General features: G+C 44.9%; 1 protein-coding gene across 3 annotated transcripts; it reads right to left on the bottom strand.

Annotated features, from left to right (window-relative positions):
• Positions 1-1,412: 1,412 nt before the first annotated feature.
• LOC144153587 (proline-rich protein 5-like) lies at positions 1,413-21,575 on the bottom strand. 3 transcript variants are annotated; one of them, XM_077685226.1, is made up of 10 exons: positions 21,259-21,570; positions 16,236-16,678; positions 11,900-11,986; positions 11,457-11,505; positions 9,076-9,130; positions 7,858-7,949; positions 6,915-6,993; positions 3,288-3,355; positions 2,610-2,775; positions 1,413-1,629 (listed from the first exon to the last, which is right to left on the bottom strand). In XM_077685226.1, exons 2-10 carry the CDS (start codon positions 16,568-16,570, stop codon positions 1,517-1,519), a joined length of 1,044 nt encoding a protein of 347 aa, XP_077541352.1. In that variant the 5' UTR covers positions 16,571-16,678; positions 21,259-21,570; the 3' UTR covers positions 1,413-1,516. The 3 variants fall into 3 exon arrangements, with proteins under 3 accessions (XP_077541352.1, XP_077541354.1, XP_077541353.1); XM_077685228.1 differs by lacking the exons at positions 1,413-1,629; positions 2,610-2,775; positions 3,288-3,355 and adding an exon at positions 3,362-3,541 and having other exon boundaries at positions 21,259-21,575; XM_077685227.1 differs by lacking the exons at positions 1,413-1,629; positions 2,610-2,775; positions 3,288-3,355 and adding an exon at positions 3,548-6,833 and having other exon boundaries at positions 21,259-21,575.
• Positions 21,576-22,692: the final 1,117 nt, after the last annotated feature.

The following is a 22,692-nucleotide window of genomic DNA, read 5'->3' as shown; positions in this document are numbered from 1 at the left end:
GTGAAGCAATTCGGGCCGTCGAAGAACGTTAAGACCGGGAAAGAGAGAAAAATCTTTTGAGCGAGTTTTCAAGTTATCTGATGAACATAGAGCAGTAATTTCTGACTGAAATACTTCGCGACCCCCTAATCTAAGTTCTGGGTGTGTTGGGTGGCGACGTTCGGCAGGTATTTAAGATTTCAAAAAAAGTTAAAAAACGGCTTGCAGGGACCCTTCAGGTAAACTGCTGGCGACTGCCATCGGCCGACAACTGTAGTCTGAGGCTCCATGTTTTAAAGCTCTGCCTTTCCTTTTTTTTTTTTTTTTGCAAACAAGTGCTGCTCCTCTTACCCATCCGTTTCAAATTCTTAGCAGTCTTGCGAGATAGGAACGGGCACGGTATCATCTTGAATACATCATATAGTTAGCAACGTTTTACTCGTACCACCGGCGTATTGCACCAGTATGTCTTTTAAGGGAGAAGCCCTGAAGGACCTCGCGATGTCCGTGCCATTGTCTGGAGTTTTCCGAGCGCACAGCGTTATAAGCCATCTATCGAGAGCGGCGCACACTGTAGTTAAGGTCCCTAAAATTACTTAGGGACCTTAACTGTAGTACCATCCGCGTGCCATCTGGGGAGAGCGCCGCAAACTGCATTAGCAAAGAGCGCGAATTTCAAAGGGTACAAAACGCGAAAACAAAACACTGTCAACGATAATTCGCGGAAAAAGAGCAGTTACAATTAAAGTTGAAACTACACTGACTACAGCGAGCTACACGAGAGGGCACTGCGGTGCAATGCGTATATATGCGCGCTCCGGAATCAACCGACGAGCATCAGGGGAAGGTGCATAGTCCTCGTCTTTGCCTACTGCAATCTAGCCCCTTTCGAAGAACCACTGTCTCTGCACTTCACCGATCATAAGGCAGTAATCCTGAAGGGGAAACGCAACCCGGAACTCGTCACAACGTACCACCAATACCGTCAATAAAACTCTGTATATATCTAGTGCACACACGTTCGTCCACAATATATGTAAATGCATAAACGCATTTAATGCGCGATAATTCGTGTCAATTCAGCCCACATCGGGCCAATAAAATCCCGCATCTCCACGCCGTTAACGATGCGAGGGTGCGAAGTACTGGGACGCGAATTGTCTTTCGTGTGGTGCTTGCCATTTACAGTGCATTTACTGCACCTCAAAATCATTTAAAACTCACAGTGCAGCAGCACGCACGGACGATGACGCTCATCAGACAGACAATACACAACTTGCGTCCCAGTGCTTCGCATCCTCGGCATTGTTCACGGCGTGAATATGTGTGATTTTTTTTTACTCCAGAGTGACTCTGCAACGATAGATACAAGAGAAAGCAATGTTCAAAATGCTGTGTCAGTACTTTTCATACCAACCCAATAGTCAGCAACGTCTCTTAAGAACATATTGATGTTTACTTTTTTCTTCTGCTATGTATAAATGCGTGGCTGGGATTTAGACGGTATGTACAAGAACGGATGCGTCCATCTTGATGACTAGAAATCCGGCTGCTTTCGGAGAGCTGTGAGGAAAAGCTCGTGCAGCGTTTCAATTTGGCGAGGTTGGGAACTCATCGGTCGAGACAGCTTTCTCGGTAATGGCACTCCATCTGAAAAAGAAGCAAGGAGGAAAATCAATGAAAGATTAATTCGTTTTACCGCCAAATATACTGCACCGCATGCATGACTACGCCAAATTCCGCCACCATAAAAGTAAACTAGAACATTTCGGTATCACTGCGGCAAATATGACAGCAAAAAATGACGAATAAATGGGTACTCGGGACCTACCAGTTCGTCTGCCGACCCCGTTTTCAACTACAGGGCAGTTGGCAGTCAGCGCAGTATACGTTTATTTCGTTCCTGCGTCACGATTGTAGTGTTGTTTTTGCCAAGTCGCAAAATGCACGAACTACCCCGCCTTACTTCTCTTATTCTGTTACAGAATCACTCGTCCATATTCAGCAGCTGTTGTCTCCGGCGTCCATACCCATATTTGACCACATACAGACAGCATTCTGCAATGAACTTAGACTTCTAGATACATAGCTCACTATGGCGTTTCGCCTACGAGGCTTCCATTGTGAACCACACTGTATTTCTCCCAATCCTCCCTTCACCAACTAGGCCTTGCGTCACCCCATTTAATAGATTATTCTAATCTACGCGACAGCCTTAAGTTGTTGGGAACTAGACCCTCACTAGCTCACCTAACTTGCATGGATTCTCTACCACACCAGCCAGTTTTTCAGTAGTGTCAGACACAAAGAAGACATTCGAGCTCGCTTTAACTGTGGTGTGCACTCATAACAATAAATGCAGTCATTGCGCTCCTCGTGCGGTTCCGGTGGGTCACGCAACAAAAAACAGTGTTCATTTTACGCCTCTTTTAAATCCGCCAGTTTGAACTTTGACGATTGCCCCAAAGCGACGCATGAGTCAGCATCCTACTCAGCCAAGTGCCGCCATCCCGATGAAAATTAGCACATAAGCAACATTTGTAAATGCTACCGGAACTTCTGGCAAGGGTGGGAAGTATTCCTACGACGGGATGGCAGCGGGAACTTTGCAGTGGGAAGCAGGGGCTTACCGGCGGATTTGCGTCGGGCAGCAACTTCCGGTTCGGCAGACTTGACCGTGGGCTCAGGTCCACCTTCGTAGATGCCCTGGAAGCCTAGAAAAGGCACCACTATCCGAGCCAGAAGGCCTTCCAACTTCAGCTTGGCCTTTGACGGTGGGTAGCTGTCGTTGACGTTCTTCAGCGGAAAACACACGACCAGTGGCGTGATATTCGTAATTAAAATTTTGTGAAACTTGGGGTGTTTAAGTTACCCGTGTATACGCACTTTTGATCCACAAACAAGTTTCTCCCTCTATCCCTCTCACACACTCAGCCAGTCACTCACTCACTCTACAACCCTGTGCTCCGCGTGACCATAACAGTGCTCACTCATTTTAAAATACACGCTTTCTCTTTTTCTCATCTGCTGGGGCAGCTTAGTAGTTAGGAGTTGGGACGTACTGCGACTATCCGCAATGGCTGTTTTTTGTTAGGATGAAGAAAACACAAAAATAACATATGGGCGAGACTACAGAGCGCGTTAAAAGTCGTCTGGAGGTCTACTTTAATGCGGTCTCCTCCAGTACGACCTGCCTTACAGCGGTGATGTAGTTATGGCGTTACCAGTCTCATTAAAGCGTATTCTCTCTACTTCTGGCGAAATAAAACTCAGTTTTAATAGACTCGGAATCCAGTTGCCATACTTACATAGAGGATGAAAAGCATGTGCTTGATCAAATCAGGCACAAGATCCCGACTTTCAGCGTTCAAAAGATCTGTAAAGGAATTTTGATTGATTCAACAACTTTTACTGAGCTTCAAATAAAGAATGGTGCGCGCAGGCACCAGATGGGTTGGATCCCGATTCGCGGGACCGATATGTGTCCAATAATTCTTCTCCTCGAGCCACCTGCTGTTGCTGAATGGCGAGGTCAGAGCTGCACAGTAAGGTCTCCCATCGCCTGAGCGGGTTGGGGTTAGGGGAGGTGGAAGGGTGTGGAAGGGTGTCTTGAGTTTTCTGCACTCCCAAACTATGTGCGCGAGAGTGCCGTCTCTCTTGCCGAACGGACGTGTGTTCTCATGTTTTGCCGAGTACATTTTGTGCAGAAAGTGATGGTGTCGTGTCCCGAGTTAGCGAGGAGGCAAAAGATACAAAAATGGCAACCTTTTTTTCTCCCATCGAAACCAATGTTGTTCGTAAAATACGCCGCTGAGCAAATTCGCAGATTGTAAACAGGCTGCTGAAGAGAGTGGAGGTATAGTGGAAGAAAAGGTGTCAAAGCATACACAACGATACGTAGCGAGCGCAGTTTGCTGTTGCGGACACATTCCGCGCACATACGGTGACAGAGGCAGACCAAGAAAGGGTACGCCAAGAAGGAGTACGCCATACAACAAACTATCGACATTTTTTGTGGTGATATATTCATCTATAGCACTGACGAAGACAAGCATTGTCCAATCGTTGGCACCCCGCTGAGGCTGCCCCCTCTTTTAAAGTGGTATCATTATTTACATATATGCGATAGGTATTTAAAACGGTGATGAAGTGGCTGTAGTTAACTTTTGTTTTTTCAAGTTTTCGCAGATTTCAATGCATTCCAACAAACATCGTGGTCTGATACGCCATATGCTGCATAGAAATGACAGGGCACGTCAGCTCGCTTATGGACATGTGGTTTGACGGGGCATTTTTTAATCCAACAACTTCTGACAATAGGGACATTTTTCTTAAAGTAGTAGTGAAGTATATGCACCTATGTCGCACACCTATCTGTTTTTGCGGCAGATGCTCGATGTTCTCAATGCGATAGCGAATTATTGTGAAGAAAATATTGCCGTTGAAATATGCTAGGCAATATTTGCCTCGCTCGTTGCTCGACTACACGTCCGCAAAACGGAGGAGGCCTGCTACAGAAGACACACACAGGTGACGTCTGCTCTTTTCTTGTCCCTTGTTTTGCTATGTAGGGCTGCCATCCCACTGAGTATTTAAACCAACTAGCCCTAACTTAGTCATCCCTTTTACTAATATTCAGCTCTTGTCTTGTGGTCAGCAGAAGCAGGAGAGCAATTCGTTTGGGAGAGAAACGCGTGCGATCCTCATCCTCAACGTAACTAAGCGTCGATACACTAACACGTCGCGGCGTTCATCGCTCAGAATTTGTCAGCAAAATCTTCTCGATCTCTGTGAGCTGCTTAATGTCTTTCTGATTAAAGGTTGACCTACTACTTGTTTCTATTTATCATTTTCGGTTGCACTTTTAATAAAGGCTGGCAAGAATGTGGCCCCTGGCCTTTGTGTCGCCGCCAACAACAGTCTTGACCCCCTCAGCACTCACATGGCAGCAGGAGGAGCATGGCTGACCATGAGGTGAGGAACAAGAATGTGAATTCGCAGTCCTTGATGACAATTCTGGCCACATCATTGCTGCCTCTACATTGCCCATAGCGATGTCCTGAATGATGATGGTGGCAATGGAGAGGGGAAATGGGACAGTGTCCCCAAAACGCTACCCATTCACGCTGTGTCAGTGAAGTGGTCACGTCTCTTCAACCAGAGTGGGCAAGTACATTGCGAGGTTTGACTTCACCTCAAACTCAAGTGAAGCTTTACCTTCGGTGAACTCATGTCTTCGTCGGGAAGACGCCATCCCAACCTCAACCTAATTTCACCTAAATTTTTCCCCGATTTTTTATTTTACCTCAACCTGAAGCTCACGGATAATTTTTCTCTGCTAACCTAATTCGAACAGGTCTCTCATCTAAGATATAATGAAGTCCTTGCACAAGCAACGAACTCCCAGCAAACTTATCACTATACTCGCTGACAACTTAAGAACGGCACCAGAAGTTGCCGCGGTGCCTTATCACCGTAGCCGGATGTTTCTCCGCGCGGCGCAAATAGGGCGTTACTGGGAATATTTTGAACATGGTGTGAGCCGTTCCCGTGATTTTTTGGACTCAATAATCTTATAAACGACTCCAGTGACGACAAACAAACTGCGTGAGGCAAGGCAAACGATATCACGCATTCATAGCAAACCCCTTTCAAAACGCGCGCACTGACATCACGGGTCCGGCGCTTTGGCGGAGTGATACACTACATGAAGTGGTGCCGTTCTTAAGTTGTAACCGAGTATAGGCCCTTACATTTTCCAAGGACGATTACTGGTAGCCTGCAAACATTCAGGGCAAACACTGCCTCGTCGATGTTCCAGCTGCTCATCCATCACACCCGTCGATTTTCAGCGCTGTACGAAATTCTCCGTTATAGAACCTTCCCCCTCTTGCCAGTGCTCCGCAATCATACATCAACCCTCATGCAATAAACCTACCCCCCCCCCTCTCCTTTACGCAGCATCTCATTGCGCACAACTGTATTTAAAGCCGTTTTGCACGAGCTGCATAGAGCCGCGAGTTTGCTCCACTCCTCTCGACCCGGGTTCACAAGACTCAGCGCCAAGAGGCACCCCAGGCTCATCTCCAAGTTTCCAACTGACCCCAAGATGTCCATGGCGCCGAACACCCCCTGCCCTTTACACCCCATTTCCCATTTGACTAAGAGCTCTCCTGATAAAATAAAAGGTTTTAGTTTTCAGTTCTCTTTTCCCTCCCTCTCTCTCTCTCTCTCTCTCTCTCTCTCTCTCTCTCTCTCTCTCTCTCTCTCTCTCTCTCTCTCTCTTTCTCTCTCTCGGTTTCACTCCCTTGGTAAGCATGTTACAGGTTTTACAGCAATATTGCACCACAGAAACACTGCAAAATAACACGAAATTGGAAAATACCGAGGGTCTACAGAAAGCATTCTTGGTCAAGGATCTCAATTATTGGCTAATTGAAAGCAAATGCGCCGGTTAATATTGTACATATTGTGGAAACTCTATGGTGGGTATTTATGCACCACATATGTTTAACCAGTGTAACATTCACAAGAAAGTAAAATGTTGCCCAGAATGGAAGATAAACATTTCGATGCAGTGAGATTGTTTTGATACTGAAAATCCCTACTTGGAAATCCAAACGCAGAGTTTTTGACTGGAACCAATGCGGCGTGCCTGAGGTCATTTAATACTAGAATTCAGTGCTACAAAAAATACAATACTTGCGTGATTGATAGAGTTTTGTGATGTGCGAGCACTTTGTTGCCTTTTTCGTTAACGCGACAGGGCCATATTGGTATTCGACATGCCTCCGCCGCTTCATAGTAGGCAGGCAAAACTGCTTTGTTATAGGTGGTCGGGGCTACCCCTTTGCCTATTTGTGAGCGAAAAAAAAGAAACACAGGAAATCGGCATTCAAAAAGGCAAGGAAGTTTTGGGAGACCCAGCAGCCTACCTTCGAGATCCAATTTCGTCACGACCACGTCCCTGAATGCTACCAGGAATGCTTGTCGCACGCTCGTTGATCCTTTTCCCTGTGCGACAGACATGGTACATTTACTGTACGGAAAATTTCAGTAGCACTTATTCACACAGGCTGTTGCATTCCACAACAAAAAGAAAGTACAGATTTTCAGTCAAACACGAAAAATGCAAAATACGGTAAGCTTTGTTCACCACTTTGTTCAACAATATTTTTCTGATATCTAATTCAGAGCCTATCAGATATGCATTTTAACCGCGCAATACTCCCATAGAAAGTTTTGGGTTTTGTGTTGAATTTTTGAAGCGGCTACAAAATATTTGAATCAATGGCACGACAGGCGGCACGCTTTGAAATTGTTAATGCCATAAGACATGCCGCGTTGAGTCAGCCCGACGAATGGCTACTGACTCATTTTTTCTTTAAACGAAAAGTTGCGAGCACATAAAGGGTTAGCCATGTTGACACAAATAGGCAGCAACAATTCAGCTTGTTACACTACTCCACTCAACATGACAGTACGAGTGTAAAAACGCTATATCGAGCCAGTTGTGCCTCAATCACTGCTTTGTGGGTGGAATTATATCGCAGGGTTCACTTGCAGGTGGCATTATAGCGATAATCTACACTTTAGCACGCTTAAAAAAAGTGGTTTTAAGGTATAACGTGCGATGAAAATAGGTGTATTCAAAAGCTTGAAAATTTTGTTCATCGCCATTCCTTGCGAAGCTTAAATTAATCTTGATAAATAACGGTCATCCACATCCCTTTCGCGTAGCCCCGTCGTTTCAGAGACATCTAACGAGCCCTTCACTCGTATCTCCGCCCCGCTTTTCCGTTTGCCGCCCGCCACATTTACTGGCCTGTTATCGTGTCGGCGGTGCGCTCCCAAAGAGTGTACTTGGAAGGTGCATGCCTTGACGACGTACAGTATCATATCAAGGGTGGGCAGGACATGTCGAAAGAGGTTCTCCCACTCTGAAGAGAGCACCTCCAGGAGCTTCTCCCCTGCGACACGTGAAGGAAACTAGGTGAAACGGATAAGAACCCGAGTTCAGCTGCACGCGGACACGTTCTGGTGATCTACATACATCTCGTGGAAAAACAAAGCAATAAGAAAATCAAGCCCCTTTCTTAAGAGACAGGCGCGTAAAACGAGAAGCTTTCTTCCAATCCAACCTGAGCCAAAGTCAAAGTCCAAAATCCACACTCCTTCGACCGTGTCACAAAGGCGAAATCGGATGATAGAAGTCCGCTTTATTACGCGAGGGACACTCAGGTTCGATTTCAACCACGGGAAGCGTTTTTTTACTCGAGGTGCTTGATTCGTCTTCGCTTATCATCTTCATCGCTTTGTGAAGCCCATTGAGTGTAGTTGGCGTTTCTGTAGAGCGTTTTGGCGCGACATCGAACGCCCTCAGTGAGGAATAGAAAGCTTCGCTTTAAAATAAAAACTTGACTGAGCTTAATGGGGGCGAATAATTTCGCGAAACAACTGCTTCGTAAAACATCCACAAGTATTGGCAAGCATTCACAGGCAGTACTTTCCGAAAGTGTACAGAAGTGTACCAATGCTTCTGATAAAGTAGCAGAAAATGTGCAAAAAATTTTTGAAACGCTGTATCAGCAAATGTGATGATATTTCTGAGACTTTTATTTTTGTTATAGCCTCTCGTTGTCTTTTCTGATAGAGCAAACGTCACGAGCTACGGAAACAAAATCCGGCGTAGGCACCGAATTAAAAAAAGGAAACTACGAAGCATCTAGGCCCCGAAAGAAGCTTTAGCTTGTTCCTATCTCTTTTCATTCACATATGTTTAACACATTCACATATGTTCACATCCACATAATTTCTTATCACAAGGAGAACAACAGCTAGTATATTTCTTCTCTCCATAACAAAATCAACTGCAAATTACCTACTCGATATAGTAACAAATAGTTCTATATACAAAGTACAACGGTACAGAGGTCATGCACTTTTTGTGATCATCTGATGAATGAAATTTGAGAAATTCAATGGAAAAAGAAAAATTGTCGACATAGCCTACTCAATTCGTAATCGTTCTAATGCTTTGGAGTTATTTTACTCATGGGCTAGCAGCTTGAATGTATCGCACATGATATTTCTTACTTGGTACGGATTGCAGTTTTTGCAGAAGGCCTGCAAAGCAAACTTCCACTTCTCGCTGTGTGGAAAAACAATAAGCAATATATAGAAATAAGCACCTGCCTTTATCTCATTTCTTTTCATATTGACATATATATATATATATATATATATATATATATATATATATATATATATATATATATATATATATATATATATATATGTATATATATATGTATATGTACATATACATATATGTATATATATATATATATATATATATATATATATATATATATATATATATATATATATATATATATATGTATATATATATGTATATGTACATATACATATATGTATATATATATATATATATATATATATATATATATATATATATATATATATATATATATATATACAGTCGAACACGGATATATCGAACTCCAAGGGGATCGCGAAATAGTTCGATATATGAAAAATTCGATATAAAAAATATGGGCTAGGAGACCTCACCTGTGGCGGACGACCGCTTACCGATCGGCGCATTCATGAATGACAACTAATTCAGCACTAACGACGCAAGAGGATGCTTTATTTGCGTGAAAAGAAATTGCTGATCGTGGAGCTGCTTCTTCGTCCTGTATATGGAATTAAAGATGCTGGTCTCGATCTTCTCAAGGATATCCAGGTGCGACAGCCCAGTTACTTCCATGTCGCCACAACTACGTCGAATGAAGCTGAACGCAGCCGCCAGTTCACCGGTGGGGTACGATCGTGTAGCCGCATCCTTGTCCGATCTTCGCCACCCGAGCTATCAGCCTGAGTTCCTGCAACCGCAGCTACGATATCCTTGTCACCCGCGCTTGATACAGCCTAAGAAAATGCTGTCAACGTTCACGAAGTTGCCGGCAGACACTCCGGCTGGAACAGCAGCCTGGAAAAGGGACGACAGCTCGCGAAACGTGTCGTCAATGCCCTCTTCGTCGTTGTCGCCGTCTTCGCAAGCTTCCGAAAATTCAGCCGTCACGAAGCCTGCCCTCCGGAAGCAGTTGGCCACGCTCTGCTTTACACTGTTCCAGGCACCCGTCATCATGTGTATGGCCCCCTGCTGGTCAACTTTAAGCTCGGTACCCACGCGGAAGTTCGTCAAAAGCCTATCGAGGAGTCGCCTCCTGTACCCAAGCTTGAACTACTTAGCCGAGCGGTCGAGCGGCTGCAGCCTGGCTGTTGTGTTCGGAGGCAGAAACTTGAGCTCGATGTTGTCGAGCTCGCAGGTGGTTTGGTTGGCCGAGCAGTTATCCATGAGAAGGCAAGCGTAACTCTCCGAGGCCCCGACTTCTGTCCCTGTCGGGTTTCGGCGAAGGCACTAAGCGACCGCGGAAATCGGGGGTGCAGCGACCGCCGAAGAGCACCTTTCAGCTCGCGCGGCGTTCGATATACAAAATGTCGGGGAAAAATACCGTTCGATATAAACGTACGAATTCCTATACTTTTACACTGAATTTTCAAGGGGATAATTCTTGAGTTCGATATAGACAATAATTCGATATACCCGTGTTCGATATATCCGTGTTCGACTGTATATATATATATATATATATATATATATATATATATATATATATATATATATATATATATATTAGCGAACCAGAATTACAAATACCCGCCGCGGTGGCTCAGTGGCTAAGGCGTTGCGTTGCTGAGCACGAGGTCACGGGTTCGATTCCTGGCCGCGGCGGCCGCTTTTCTGATGGAGGCGAAAAGCAAAAACGCCCGTGTGTTCGAGATTTCGGCGCACGTTAAAGATCCCCAGGTGGTCAAAATTAATCCGGAGACCTCCACTACGGCGCGCCTCATCGCCTGCATTGCGTCGGCGCGTTAAACCCTACAATCAATCAATCAGAATTACAAATGAGGGGATCGTAAATTAAGACAGTAATAAGGGGGTAGGCACTTAAGAAAGTCAAGGAAAGCAATGGGATAGAGTTTTTGGAAAGAAAGAAAGAAAGTGAACTTTGTTTCTTTCTTTCGAAAAATGTTATCCCTTTCATGGAGAGAGAGAGAGAGAGAGAGAGAGAGAGAGAGAGAGAGAGAGAGAGAGAGAGAGAGAGAGAGAGATCGAATCTTGCAGTCAAAATGCCAAGGAAGGAAATGGCATGTTTCCTTCACTTTCTTCGCTTTCAACGTACTTTAGCACGAAAAACTGATGAACCATTTTCCCTGTGCCTTGCTTGGTGTTATTGATTGCTGGCTTTTCTTTCTGTCTTTATTCAACGGGCCCCTCATTCCCACTGCATGCATTAGGAATGCGTAAATTTTTAATACGCACAGATGGGGAGGGTAGAAAATTTCTCCACGCACGTTTCAAGGTGCAAAGCAAAATTTTTGCTCACCTTAAACGAGTCAAATAAAAACGGTCCAGCCTTCGAGTTGCTTAGGGTCCTAGAGGGAAAAAACGAAGGAAAGAACAAACATTTATTGAACTACCTGGATTAGCTTACATGGAAAGCGTTGGAACAGGCTTTATCTGCTTACACAATACAAAAATCCTCAAATTTGTCTTGCCGTTAAGCAGAATCTACACCTTAAACGGCCAAAAAGGGTCGCTTTTTATGTCAGAACAACGCTGAAAGGATTTTCAGTACCCACAGCGATGCTTTCTGAGAGAGAACAGTTCGTAAATTTCTTGCGGCCACAGTAGCGCCGAACTCATTTTTATACGCCTCGTTGGGCCTCATAAAACCGTCCTATAGCGTTTAGTCGGATTACAGCTTGATCAGCAATAAGTAAATAAGTCAATAAAATAAAATCAAGCCCAGATATACATCCGTCATACCTTATCTTTTCGTGGAGCAGAGCCATTTCACCTTCTTTCAAGGGCACGTACTTGTCTTTGAAGAGCTCCCGAATGGTCTGCTGAAGCCTGGGGACAAGATAAATTTTGTCTGGACTTAAGCAACTAAACATAACAACGCTAGCGTTACAAAGTTCCATGGTGCTGCGGTGAAAAGAAAGTTAGTACTGGTCCTGCAGAGCTATAATTCAATCGAAACTTTTCACATTCGGTTACAATCATGCGAACCTAAAAATGTTTTCGCTTTCGATAACAATGCCTTCACGATCTTGCGCGACTTCAGAAATCATACATCACAAAAAAAGACAAATGTGGGCTTCAGAAGCAGCCGATATGCACCCAGAGAAACGTCATATAAGGCTTGGGAGAAGTAAAATGGCGAGCTCACCGCGGACAGGTTGGTCTCCGCTGCATTTCTGGGCTGAAAAGGTCAGCGCTAATTCTAAGCCCCGACATGCAAACTACTCTCGCTTCGCTTCGCAACAGTAGCGGTGCGTAGCGCACGCAACGCAAAGCGTGCGATATTTTTTTCCCCTTGTTGGCTCTCCTTTCCGACGCTGCCGCAAGCTGACTACACCCTCGAGCGCCCTTGACAGGCAGCAACCTTGACGGAATCGCGCCGACTGGGCACACATGTCTTTATATTTTTCCTCCCGGCGGCGCTTTAGACTTCCCGGTCATCCGATGATCGTGGAGATCGCCTATTCTCTTTGGCACTCATTCAGAGCGGTACTCCTTTGGAGGACGGTGCGCGTCGCGCACGTTGCGAAGCGGGTGCATCACCTCAACTCGCTTTTGGCATACGTAAGGCCTTAAAACCAAATGAAGACATGGGTGAGAGTGGCCAGGGAAGAGAACGCATGAACAAATCGCATTTTTTTTTTTTTTGGCTATTGAGACTTCCGCAAGAATTACGTTTCGTGCAGAGCAGACGGAAAAGAGAGCTGGCGTATCACTGATTTCTAGCTTTGAATATATAAATGCAAGTCACAAGAGCGCGTAGCAATATTGTGAGAAATAGTCGGAGACACGGCAAGACCAATAACAACTATGTTTACTTGCGTATCGGCAAAGGGACTTACCCTCATCAGGACAAGTTTTACATAACATTAATAAGGTAACATTCGCATCAACAGCAGCAATGTGATTTAAACCTTACTTTGATACGTAAGTAAACATCTTTGTTATTGTTCTTTCCATGTCTCAACGGAGGCACGGCAAGAACAATAACAAACTCTAACAATTCTCTCTCGCTCCCCGTGTATGTGGAGAGAAAACGAGAGAAAGAGACTGAGAGATAAAGATAGAGCGATTGATACAGAGGGGGAAGCCAACAGTCAGGAAATCAATAATGACGGCATCGATGATTTAATTTGTCCCTTCTGCATATGATATTAGAATGCGTTCGCATGCGAGTGGGCAGAACGGGTTTTAATGACATATCCCGTCACTTAAAGGACAGCAAATAGGTTATTATTCATAAAAACAGCAAAGAAAGGCTCGAAGAACACAGTAATAGGAGCCCAAGGCATAAACTATTGTCCAGTCGTTCTCCCATGTACGTCCTGTTGCGATCTGGGCCATGATACAGCAATAAATGATCGAATAAATCTAACAAGCCACCTATGGTCGCCCAATGTTTTCCCATTATGATGGTAGCCGTACTGGGGGTATACTGATCGGCGGCTACTTCGCGAGGCCGACGTTTTACAGAATTGTTTAAGGTACATGCCCCTATTTTCTGCTGCGACACCCACAAGCTAACACATTCTAGCTCGAAAACGTAGCGTTACACTATTTATCTTGCAGTGCGTAAAGCTCTAATATACACTAAACTGCGCAGGCATAATTACCATCGTTGGTAACTAGGTCCTCAGAAAGAGGTCTAAACAGTGATATTTTTCAGCATGGTAGTAAAAGGGAACGTTTACAGCGTGTTACGACTGCTAGCGCACATTGATAAACGACAGCAAGGCTCTTGAGCAGGCTATCCCCGCCATGTAGACTAGGATTCTAGGTATCTTATCAGCGCATGGAGTGGTATTACAAGTGCACCCAGAGTTATCCACTTGTCTACGCCGAACACATTCTGTGTTATGGCCGGTGGCTTGCACAACAAAAAGGTTTATTGCTTTATTATATACAGGCGGATCCTTTGTCTCTGTTTCGACGAAATCAGTTAATTGCCAAAGGCTGTGAGTAATAAAAAAGGCTAAAACCTCAGAGGTACAGTTTGTCGAAGTGACTTTCGGGGTATGCGTCTTTTTTCATGACAGATTGTGAATAAAGTAACGGCGTAGTTCTTGGGACTTTCTCAGATAGTGGAGCATAATAAACCGAAGAACTTTGTAAAAAGACTCCCGCTTCCTATTAACAATCTGAAATGCCCGTGTCAAACCGTTCCTCCCCAACTTCTGTAGCTCTTTTTCCTAATAATTTTCTTTTTTCTAGCAATGTGTATAAGGAGGTGAAACCTGTTGACCATACATCTCTTTGAATATCCTCCTTGACCAATAATCCTCTTCCTTCAGTCCCCTCTTCCGACTCTGATGGCATGCTCTATTGCAAGATTTATTCCCCTCTATCTTAACTGTTGTACCCTATTCCGGGTTGTTAACCACCTGCTTAGACAGCGAGTGCCACAACTGCATTCTCAGCACTGAAATCTACCTGGAAAGCAAACTTGTTCTAACCCTTTATGTTCCTTGAAGTTCTAACGGCCCCTCAACCTGGTGTCAATGACCTGACCATATTTAACGAGAGCCCCTACAGACTGCTCTTGTATTTTGCTTGTATATACTGCGAATGTAGTTTTGCCCTTGGGCATTCCTAATTTCTGCACTGCCAATTAGCTTTCTTGTCTTTGAAGACTGTGTAGCATCTTACTCAGTAGTATTTTAACAGCGGAGCTGATGTACAGGCCGTAAGTTCACCGTTTCAGGAAAAAAATACCAAGAAAATTCCGGCGCTCGTGAGCGCGTGCGTCGCGGCGACCGCCGAGCGTTCCCGGCACGCACACTGGCTTTAGCAAAGAAAAAACAAACAAAAAAAAAACTGGCAAAAACCACGAGGGGCGAGAACATGGAGAGCACTCGTTCACACGACCACCGAGTCCCCAGCTACCACAGTGGATTTAGCAAGAAAAAGAAAAAAACAGCGCTGTCGTCAAGCGCTGCCCCGCATATAACGCTTGACATAAGGAACACGACGCTATTAATGCATTTGACCATGACTACTACTAGCCCAGTGCAGAGCGACGACGGAACATGTAAATAAACAATTTCATACTTTTACATATGCGTGGTGATGTGCTCTTCAGGGCTCACGTAGAAATAAGTCCTGCAGCTTCGCTATGGTTCGAGCCCCACGCGCCTTAGTGCAAGCTTTGCCAGTTGAACTGCTGCAAGTCTACAATGCTGAGGATGACTTTGCATCCATCAATCGCCGCGAAGACGACGACGACCCCATCGATGCTTATGACGACGATTACTAGCACCGCAACTATGCAAATATACAATGATACTGAAACTTTATGTCAGGCAATGCTTACCTACAAAAGCTTCGTCATTGAAGTCTTGCGCGTGAGTGCAAGCTTTCCTGAATTTTTTTCAGCACGACTTGTATGTACTGTTTGATCCTGTTTGTACAGCAGTACTGCAGTACAAATATTTTTTTATATTTTTATTATCCATATTTCAAGTATTTTTGAGGAACGATGTACTATATCGCATTGAATTGCGTACCCCTCTTCTTGACCCAACGTGCCGTTTAAATGAGATTACCTCGATATAGGTACCCCCGTGATACGAAGCAATGCCGAAAATTTTCTCACACCCGCCGCGGTGGCTCAGTGGCTAAGGCGTTGCGCTGCTGAGCACGAGGTCGCGGGTTCGATTCCCGGCCGCGGCGGCCGCTTTTCTGATGGAGGCGAAAAGCAAAAACGCCCGTGTGTACGAGATTTCGGCGCACGTTAAAGATCCCCAGGTGGTCAAAATTAATCCGGAGCCCTCCACTACGGCGCGCCTCATCGCCTACGCTGCGTCGGCGCGTTAAACCCTACAATCAGCAATCATCATCAAAATTTTCTCACGCTCCGAAATTTCCTTACAGACTGAGAAAGAAGCTGAAAAGCTCATTTCACAGATTGTGGGGAGCTCGAGCCCAAATTCGCCACTCAAAACTTACCTAATAAACCTAAAAAAAGTCTGAGCAAGAACCTAATGGGGCTTTATGGGAAGCACCGGCGATGCAGACTTTCATAAGTGGCATCTTTGAATTTCTTTCGGGGTTTTGAAGAGACTTAATAGAGTTCACTCACCGCAGCCAGTCGCGGTTCTTGGGCAAACTGCTTCCGGCGGAAGGCAGCGCCGAGTATTTGGTCAGGGCCACCTTCGCCTCCTGGATCGACTGGGGAACCGGCGGGGTGGTTGTGGGCGTCGCAACGTTGAATCCCAGCGATCCGTGCCTTCCTCCGTTACTGCGCATTTCTTCATGTTCCGGAACGTCGGCGAGGCCCGTTTTGGACATCGACGCCGGGAGTGTGGTGTTGAGATTCGCCTTAACGTTCACCACAGGAGCCGCTATGGTTCCCGGTGGTGTGCTGTGCGTGCGTCGGTGAGACTTCAGGTTTCTTCCCAGTAGGTGGGACATCATCCTCGCGTATACCTGCCTGCCTCCTCCCGAGCTCGAATGAGCGGCGGACCGAGCCGTTCTGGTTCCTGACTTCCTATTTTCGTTGCTTGTGGCGAAATATCACATGTTCTGCAAAGAGAGGTTTAAATATAAAGATTAAGTTTTCTTTTTTTCCCAAAACGCCTGCAGGCCCACAAAGACGCTTTAGCGATGGTTCACGGAACCACGTGAGTGATCTCATCGCGCATGCGCAGTCCATGCTTTTCATCCCCACGGGAAAGCAGCCGACAATGGAATGAAAGCGTCTACCATGAAGTGAGTGCGTTTATTTTGAGCTCACCACCCGGCAGAACAAAAGGGATGGCATTATCAGAAATTTATTTTTCTTTTCTGTGCCAAATTTTAATGGTATGTTCATGGTCTTGTTAGGGTATATGTCGTTTGCCGCTGCCTCTACCTCCTTTAAATATAGAGTCGCTTACTGTAACTGAAATTTGGCTACGAAGTTGGTATGTCGCGAACGAGGACACAACAGGGAATGCTTCAGGTATCCATTATACTCGCATCTGCCGTTTTTACTGTCTGCTCTCATGTAGCCTTGCTATGCGCTTGTTTCAATTGCCTTCCATTACATAAATAACCAGCGGTCTTTTAAACAGATATATATATCCCTCTTCCCATGCCTTTGTGAAAAGTGTGTCCTGTACGCATAGCTTACCTTTCCATACCTTTCCATACATGAATACCTTCTTCCTGTACTGCTGCTTATAGTCGATAAGTACTTATGCGTCGCCTTGTGTCATTGCTGTCTGATTTTTAGCTCAAGCCGAGGCGCATCAGGTCGCCGACGGGCAAAGGTTACAAGCCCCCGATTTAGAAGTGCGCTAAGTGTGTCGATAACCTTTACTGGCGCTTGCGAGGTAGAGAAGCTGTATTGCACCTGGAAAGGAAGTGCTGCGTGATTCAACGGCGGCGTATCCGTATATACGTTTCGACGAGATAAAGCCAAAAGATATGCGTGAAGTCGAAGTTTCGTTTTTCGGACGCATAACCGCATACGTAAGCAGTTGCGTAGCATTTGAATATCTTTAAAACACGAAAACTGCTGAGCGTTGATGTATTTAACAGTCTCAATTAAGGAATTACACCATGTTCTGAATCATATTAGGTCTGTCTTGGTAAGAGCGCCCCTGGGCCGCTGCTAATAGCGAACTTAAACGGGGTGTGGTCGGACAAGCTTTCTTTTGGCCCGCATTAAGATTTCCAGTTTCATTTACGCATATTCCTCACCAAATTTATTTTTTCTCTTGTAAGTCCCTTAGTGCAAGAACAACATTAATTGTTGCACCGACTACGCCTGAATGTAGCATTTACTCGGAGTTTTAAGTTCAAGATAGGTTGGGACGACTCCCCTCTGTGCCGGACTTGCGCTGTGCGTGAGACTGTCGATCACTTGCTGTGTGTCTGCCCTCGATTCGCCGCTGCGCGGAAAACTGCAGCGACCTCCCTCTCTCGTGTACGCCATGGAGGCAGTCTGGAACTTTGTCATTTTCTTGGGCCCTGGGCCAATACTGCTGACAGTACCTTAGGTACAAAAGTTCTACTCCAGTTCCTACGAGACACTGAACTAGACAAATTTCTCTAGATAGCAGACAGAGCAAGTGTGTCGTGATATGTACTCTTTCGCACTGTGGCGTTCATCTTTTTACTTTGCTTGTGTTGGTGTCACTGGCGTTCATCTATTTATTTTTCTTGGGTTGGTGTTACTCTTTTTTTTTTCTTCTCGTCGTTTACTTTTCGTTTTGTTTCAGTGTTTACATTAACGATTCTCTTTTCAATTGTATTTTTATGTCCGGACTCTGCTGGCAGATTTCTCTTGTTTTTACTTTCCTTTTTTTTTTTTCAACGCTTCTTGTTTGTCTTCTTCCTGCTGTAACCCTTATGTCTAATATTCATCACTCATCAACGTAGTCACCCGCCATCTGGTGTAGCAAGCCTTGTCCCTAGCAGGGCTGACCTCACCAGTTTACATTAAAGAGCCTTCTCTCTCTCTCTCTCTCTAGTATACGACGCCCCTACAAATTGTGCTAAAAGCCAATGCATTAATACAGGCGAGTTGGGTAATAGAGAACATGAAACATATTTAAACAGCGCCGTTAAGACGAGGCAAACGTAGGAGACAACACAGAGAGAGAGCGCTGGACCGTGTGCTTTCTTCTTTCTGTCTCGTGTTTATGGAGCTGTTTACATGTTTAGAGCTGCAGTATTTTTCCCATTTCAAGCTTTAAAGGGGCCATAAAGACAAAGTGCGAGTTTGACTCATTGAAAAGGACTGCTTTGTGGCACTAGCAGTGATACCAATTTTAACGCATTCTTCAAACTAATAATAGTGACAGTGAGGAAAACTGATCAAGCCCTGGTGACCAACCGGCCACTTTCTCGCCGGTTCTACAAGACCTCCCCGGGATTTTGTTTGTGCTATCGGCAGCCGCCGACCGGAACCGCCGCCAGGAAACTTGACTGGGCGATTGTGGTGGCGCCTCTAGATGCGTTTTATCATGCCACTTGAAGCAAGCTGACGTGCTGTGAACACGCTGATAATTCCTCTATTGAGTCACTGTTTGCGTCTAGTAACTCGAAATTTGAAAGTTTTCTCTATACCTAAGTAAAGCTGTAGACCGGGCTAGTTGGTAATTCATAGTGAACAAATGTAGCGCAGGAGAAACACAAGGGACGAAATAATACACACGCACGAGCGCTCGCCCGTGTTTATTCTTTCGTCCCTTGTGTTTCTGCTGCGCTACATTTGTTCACTATTTTCTCTATACTTCCTAAAAATGTATATCCTGTATTTTTTCGGCTCAGAAAAACGTCTTTCGGAGCTGGCATGGAGTTGAATGAGCTACAAAAACATGGTCCCTTCAAATGCCAATTACGTCTGTTTTTCTAGGATTTGCTTTCTGAAGTTCCAGACCGCTGGTTCGTGTTGCAATTAAGAGCGCTTTCCTTGGTGGGTGCGCATTCAGCGATAAAAGATAACTTTGGTAATATCACAAACACAAAGAACGCACGTGTATGTCACACGTTTCCGTGCCAGCTGACACATCGGACGGCGCAAAACCAACAACACTTCCTATACTCGCTGTCACGTCCGGCGCCCTTTCTTCCGCCTCCCCGTGGAAGAGGGAAGTCCGTCTACAGCCGATACGCGGCCAGAAGTATCCGACCTTGTGCCAAAGGACGCTACCCACACCACCCGGTTTGGATTTGAATTTCAATTTGAATTCTTTATTATGTTCAACGGTGTAAAATACATTCAAGTTAGTGTACAGACAAGGGACCCATAGTCAACAGACTGCAACGGGACCCTTGATTAATTATTGCAAAATATAGCATACCCAGAAAGCAGCAAAACCAAGCAATCAGTAACTAAAAAGAATGAACGCAGCTTAGGCAACGCTAGAGTAAAATAAGAAAAAGCAATGAACTCGGTTAAACAAAATTGAGAGAAAAAAATACGTGTTGCACATTACTAGCACAATACTAATTCAAACAAGGTAAAAAGGTTGGCAGCAAAAAAATACCTAAACTAGACACTTACACTAGACATACAATCTAGCTGAACTCAGGAAACGTAGGCAATGAAAGGAGCAGTAACATAGCAATACATATAATAAAAACAATACATTCATCGATTTGACAAAAACGGTTTTAGCATGTGTTTGAAGGAAAAGAATGATGATGAAGATTTTAGTACTACCGAAAGACTATTCCAGAATGAGATAGCTGAAAAAGCGAATGTCATCTGACCATAGTTAGTACGGACTATGGGTAATAAGTAATTTTTGTTTGCTGAAAATCTGGTGGAGCTGTTATTTTGTAATAATTGTCTGTCAATAAATTTGTACGATAAATTATTAACACGTAGTTGTAACCAAAACGTGCCTTTGTTGCAATGGAATAAATTTTTAACTGGTAAGGCATTATTGTGTTGAAGCAAAACACAGGCGTTAGCACAGAATGAGCTGTTAGTAATGATACGAAGAGCTTGATTTTCAATATGTCGGTGATTGAAATATAAAAGTCGGTGATTAAAACATAAAAAGCCTTCTATTGCGCATCTAGAGTTAGCACTTGTTTTTTGTCTCGCAATTCAAACATAAATGAGCAACAAAACAAAACAGAGTAAATAACTCGAATTATTACTCGACATACAGCAATAACTGCGGTCGGCATACTCACACTAAGACATCGGAGGCTGGTTGCCTCCCCACGCGGGGGATTGGCCAAGAAGCTTTGTACCTAATCATGATGGGACCTATTATTTTAAATGCCAAAATTTAGAAAAAAATACAGAGAAGAATTTTTTATAATATGAAAGTATAGTCAGGAAGAAAACTAAATAAATTAAAGGGCCTCCGATTTCTAGACAAGCGCTGAAAAAGCGCGAGTTCTATAAGGCGACAAGAAAAGTGCTCTGAATAGTTCTATTGTGAGTAAATAAAAGCGCGATATTTAGCGCATGTACAAAATTGAAACTAGCCATCGAGCTACAGTTGCGGTTTGAGCCCTTTATTGCTGTTCGGCACGTTAAGAAGCTAACCGCGGGTCACCATAGGTCACGGGAAGATAACACCTGCATTGTCATTGTCATTGGCTGGCAATCCTTAGACATCCAGAATAAATGTAAATATTTGTGGAGGACGTACCTTCCTGGTCGGTAGATGTGCATACATCCAGCTGAGTCTGTCACAACCACGCCCACGAATGCTCGCTAAACTATTCGCAGAACAAGGCAAAGTGTCTTTCCATTTAGAGAATGTTGCAAGGGACTTCTCCTTAATAAATAGCGTGTCCAGCTCCGTGGTCCTGCTTGAGGGAGGCGCGTTTAAACGAGCGCACAGGACCGCGCAAGGAGAGAAACCGGCAAGGAGAGCAAGCAGCGGCGGCGTTGCCCGCGCTCGACGCGGATTGTCACTCGATATCGGGGTGACGCCTCCACGGCGAGTGTGTACGTGTGGCGAGCGCGGATTGCAGATAGCACGCTTCCCCTCGCATACACAGCCTGCGGCGGCGACGCCACAAAACACGTGCGCTCGAGCAGGCGTTGTGAAACCGTGACTTGCATGGCTTGTCGTCCCGTGAAAAAGATTCGCCTGCAGTGACACGGACACTCGCTCTTCCGGCAGTAAAGCGCGGGCCTTACGGAGCGAATTTTGACAACGAAATTCGCCGGGTGGAAGTTGCCCCCGGCACGAGCCACCAACCCTTCTTTCGGACAGACCCCCCTTATTCTTGTTCACTATATTACGGAAAAATAGAATTTATGACTACATTCTTGCAAGGAGGCTAAGATGCCCTGTTCAGGGATATGGGAGCGAGGGTATAGAGACAGTACTAATTCTTTCGTGGCAGATATATGGTCGTAACCAGAACTGACGTACCACGGAGGAAATAAGGAGCAGAGAGAGAGAGAGAGAGAGAGAGAGAGAGAGAAAAAGCTCTTTATTAGAGAAGAAAGCCGAGAGGTTTGCCGGAATCGTAACACCGATATGCTACTCGGTGGGGGAATGGGCACGGGAGAGTAGAAAAGGCCCTATAGATAACAGGGGAGAAGAAAGAGAAGAGAAGAAGTAAAAAAAAAAAGCAGGCGCAAAAAACGACGCCCATCGATAACTCATCGTATGACTTCCACCTCATCGCAAGCTTTTATCATCGTTGGCCAATCCCCCTGCGTGAGTATTCGAGAGCTGACCTTCAATTACTGGGCGCGACTGTGCGGTGTCGTGTGCCGGCGAGTACCCATCGCCCATTTTTAGGCAGGAATCTTCGGGGACTCAACATTGCCAGGAAAGTTCACACCTCATGTTAATAGCGGGAAAGTCTGCCGTGGACCTATTCCAATAAACTATTTACTCCAGACTTTTTAATGATGTTTACAAGGCCACATAATGCGGTAACAAAAGATTCAGGAGAGAGGAACACTAACAGCATTGGTTGAGCAACAGGTCACGCACTTCCATTCCGCGGACACTGAAATTTTATGCGAAAAAACCATACCCGCTAAGAATACTACGTCCTCCGTAACAAGCAGGAAGTCAAGAAACTAAAGTCGGTTGTCCAGGCTGTTAGGGAAGAAGTGC

The sequence above is a fragment of the Haemaphysalis longicornis genome, unplaced genomic scaffold (assembly GCF_048455015.1).
Source record: "Haemaphysalis longicornis isolate Haplotype H1 unplaced genomic scaffold, Haemaphysalis longicornis Haplotype H1 scaffold_9, whole genome shotgun sequence".
Classification (NCBI taxonomy): Eukaryota; Metazoa; Arthropoda; class Arachnida; order Ixodida; family Ixodidae; genus Haemaphysalis; species Haemaphysalis longicornis.
The sequence above is the reverse complement of the archived record's forward strand: the minus strand, read 5'-3'. Positions and strand labels throughout refer to the sequence as shown.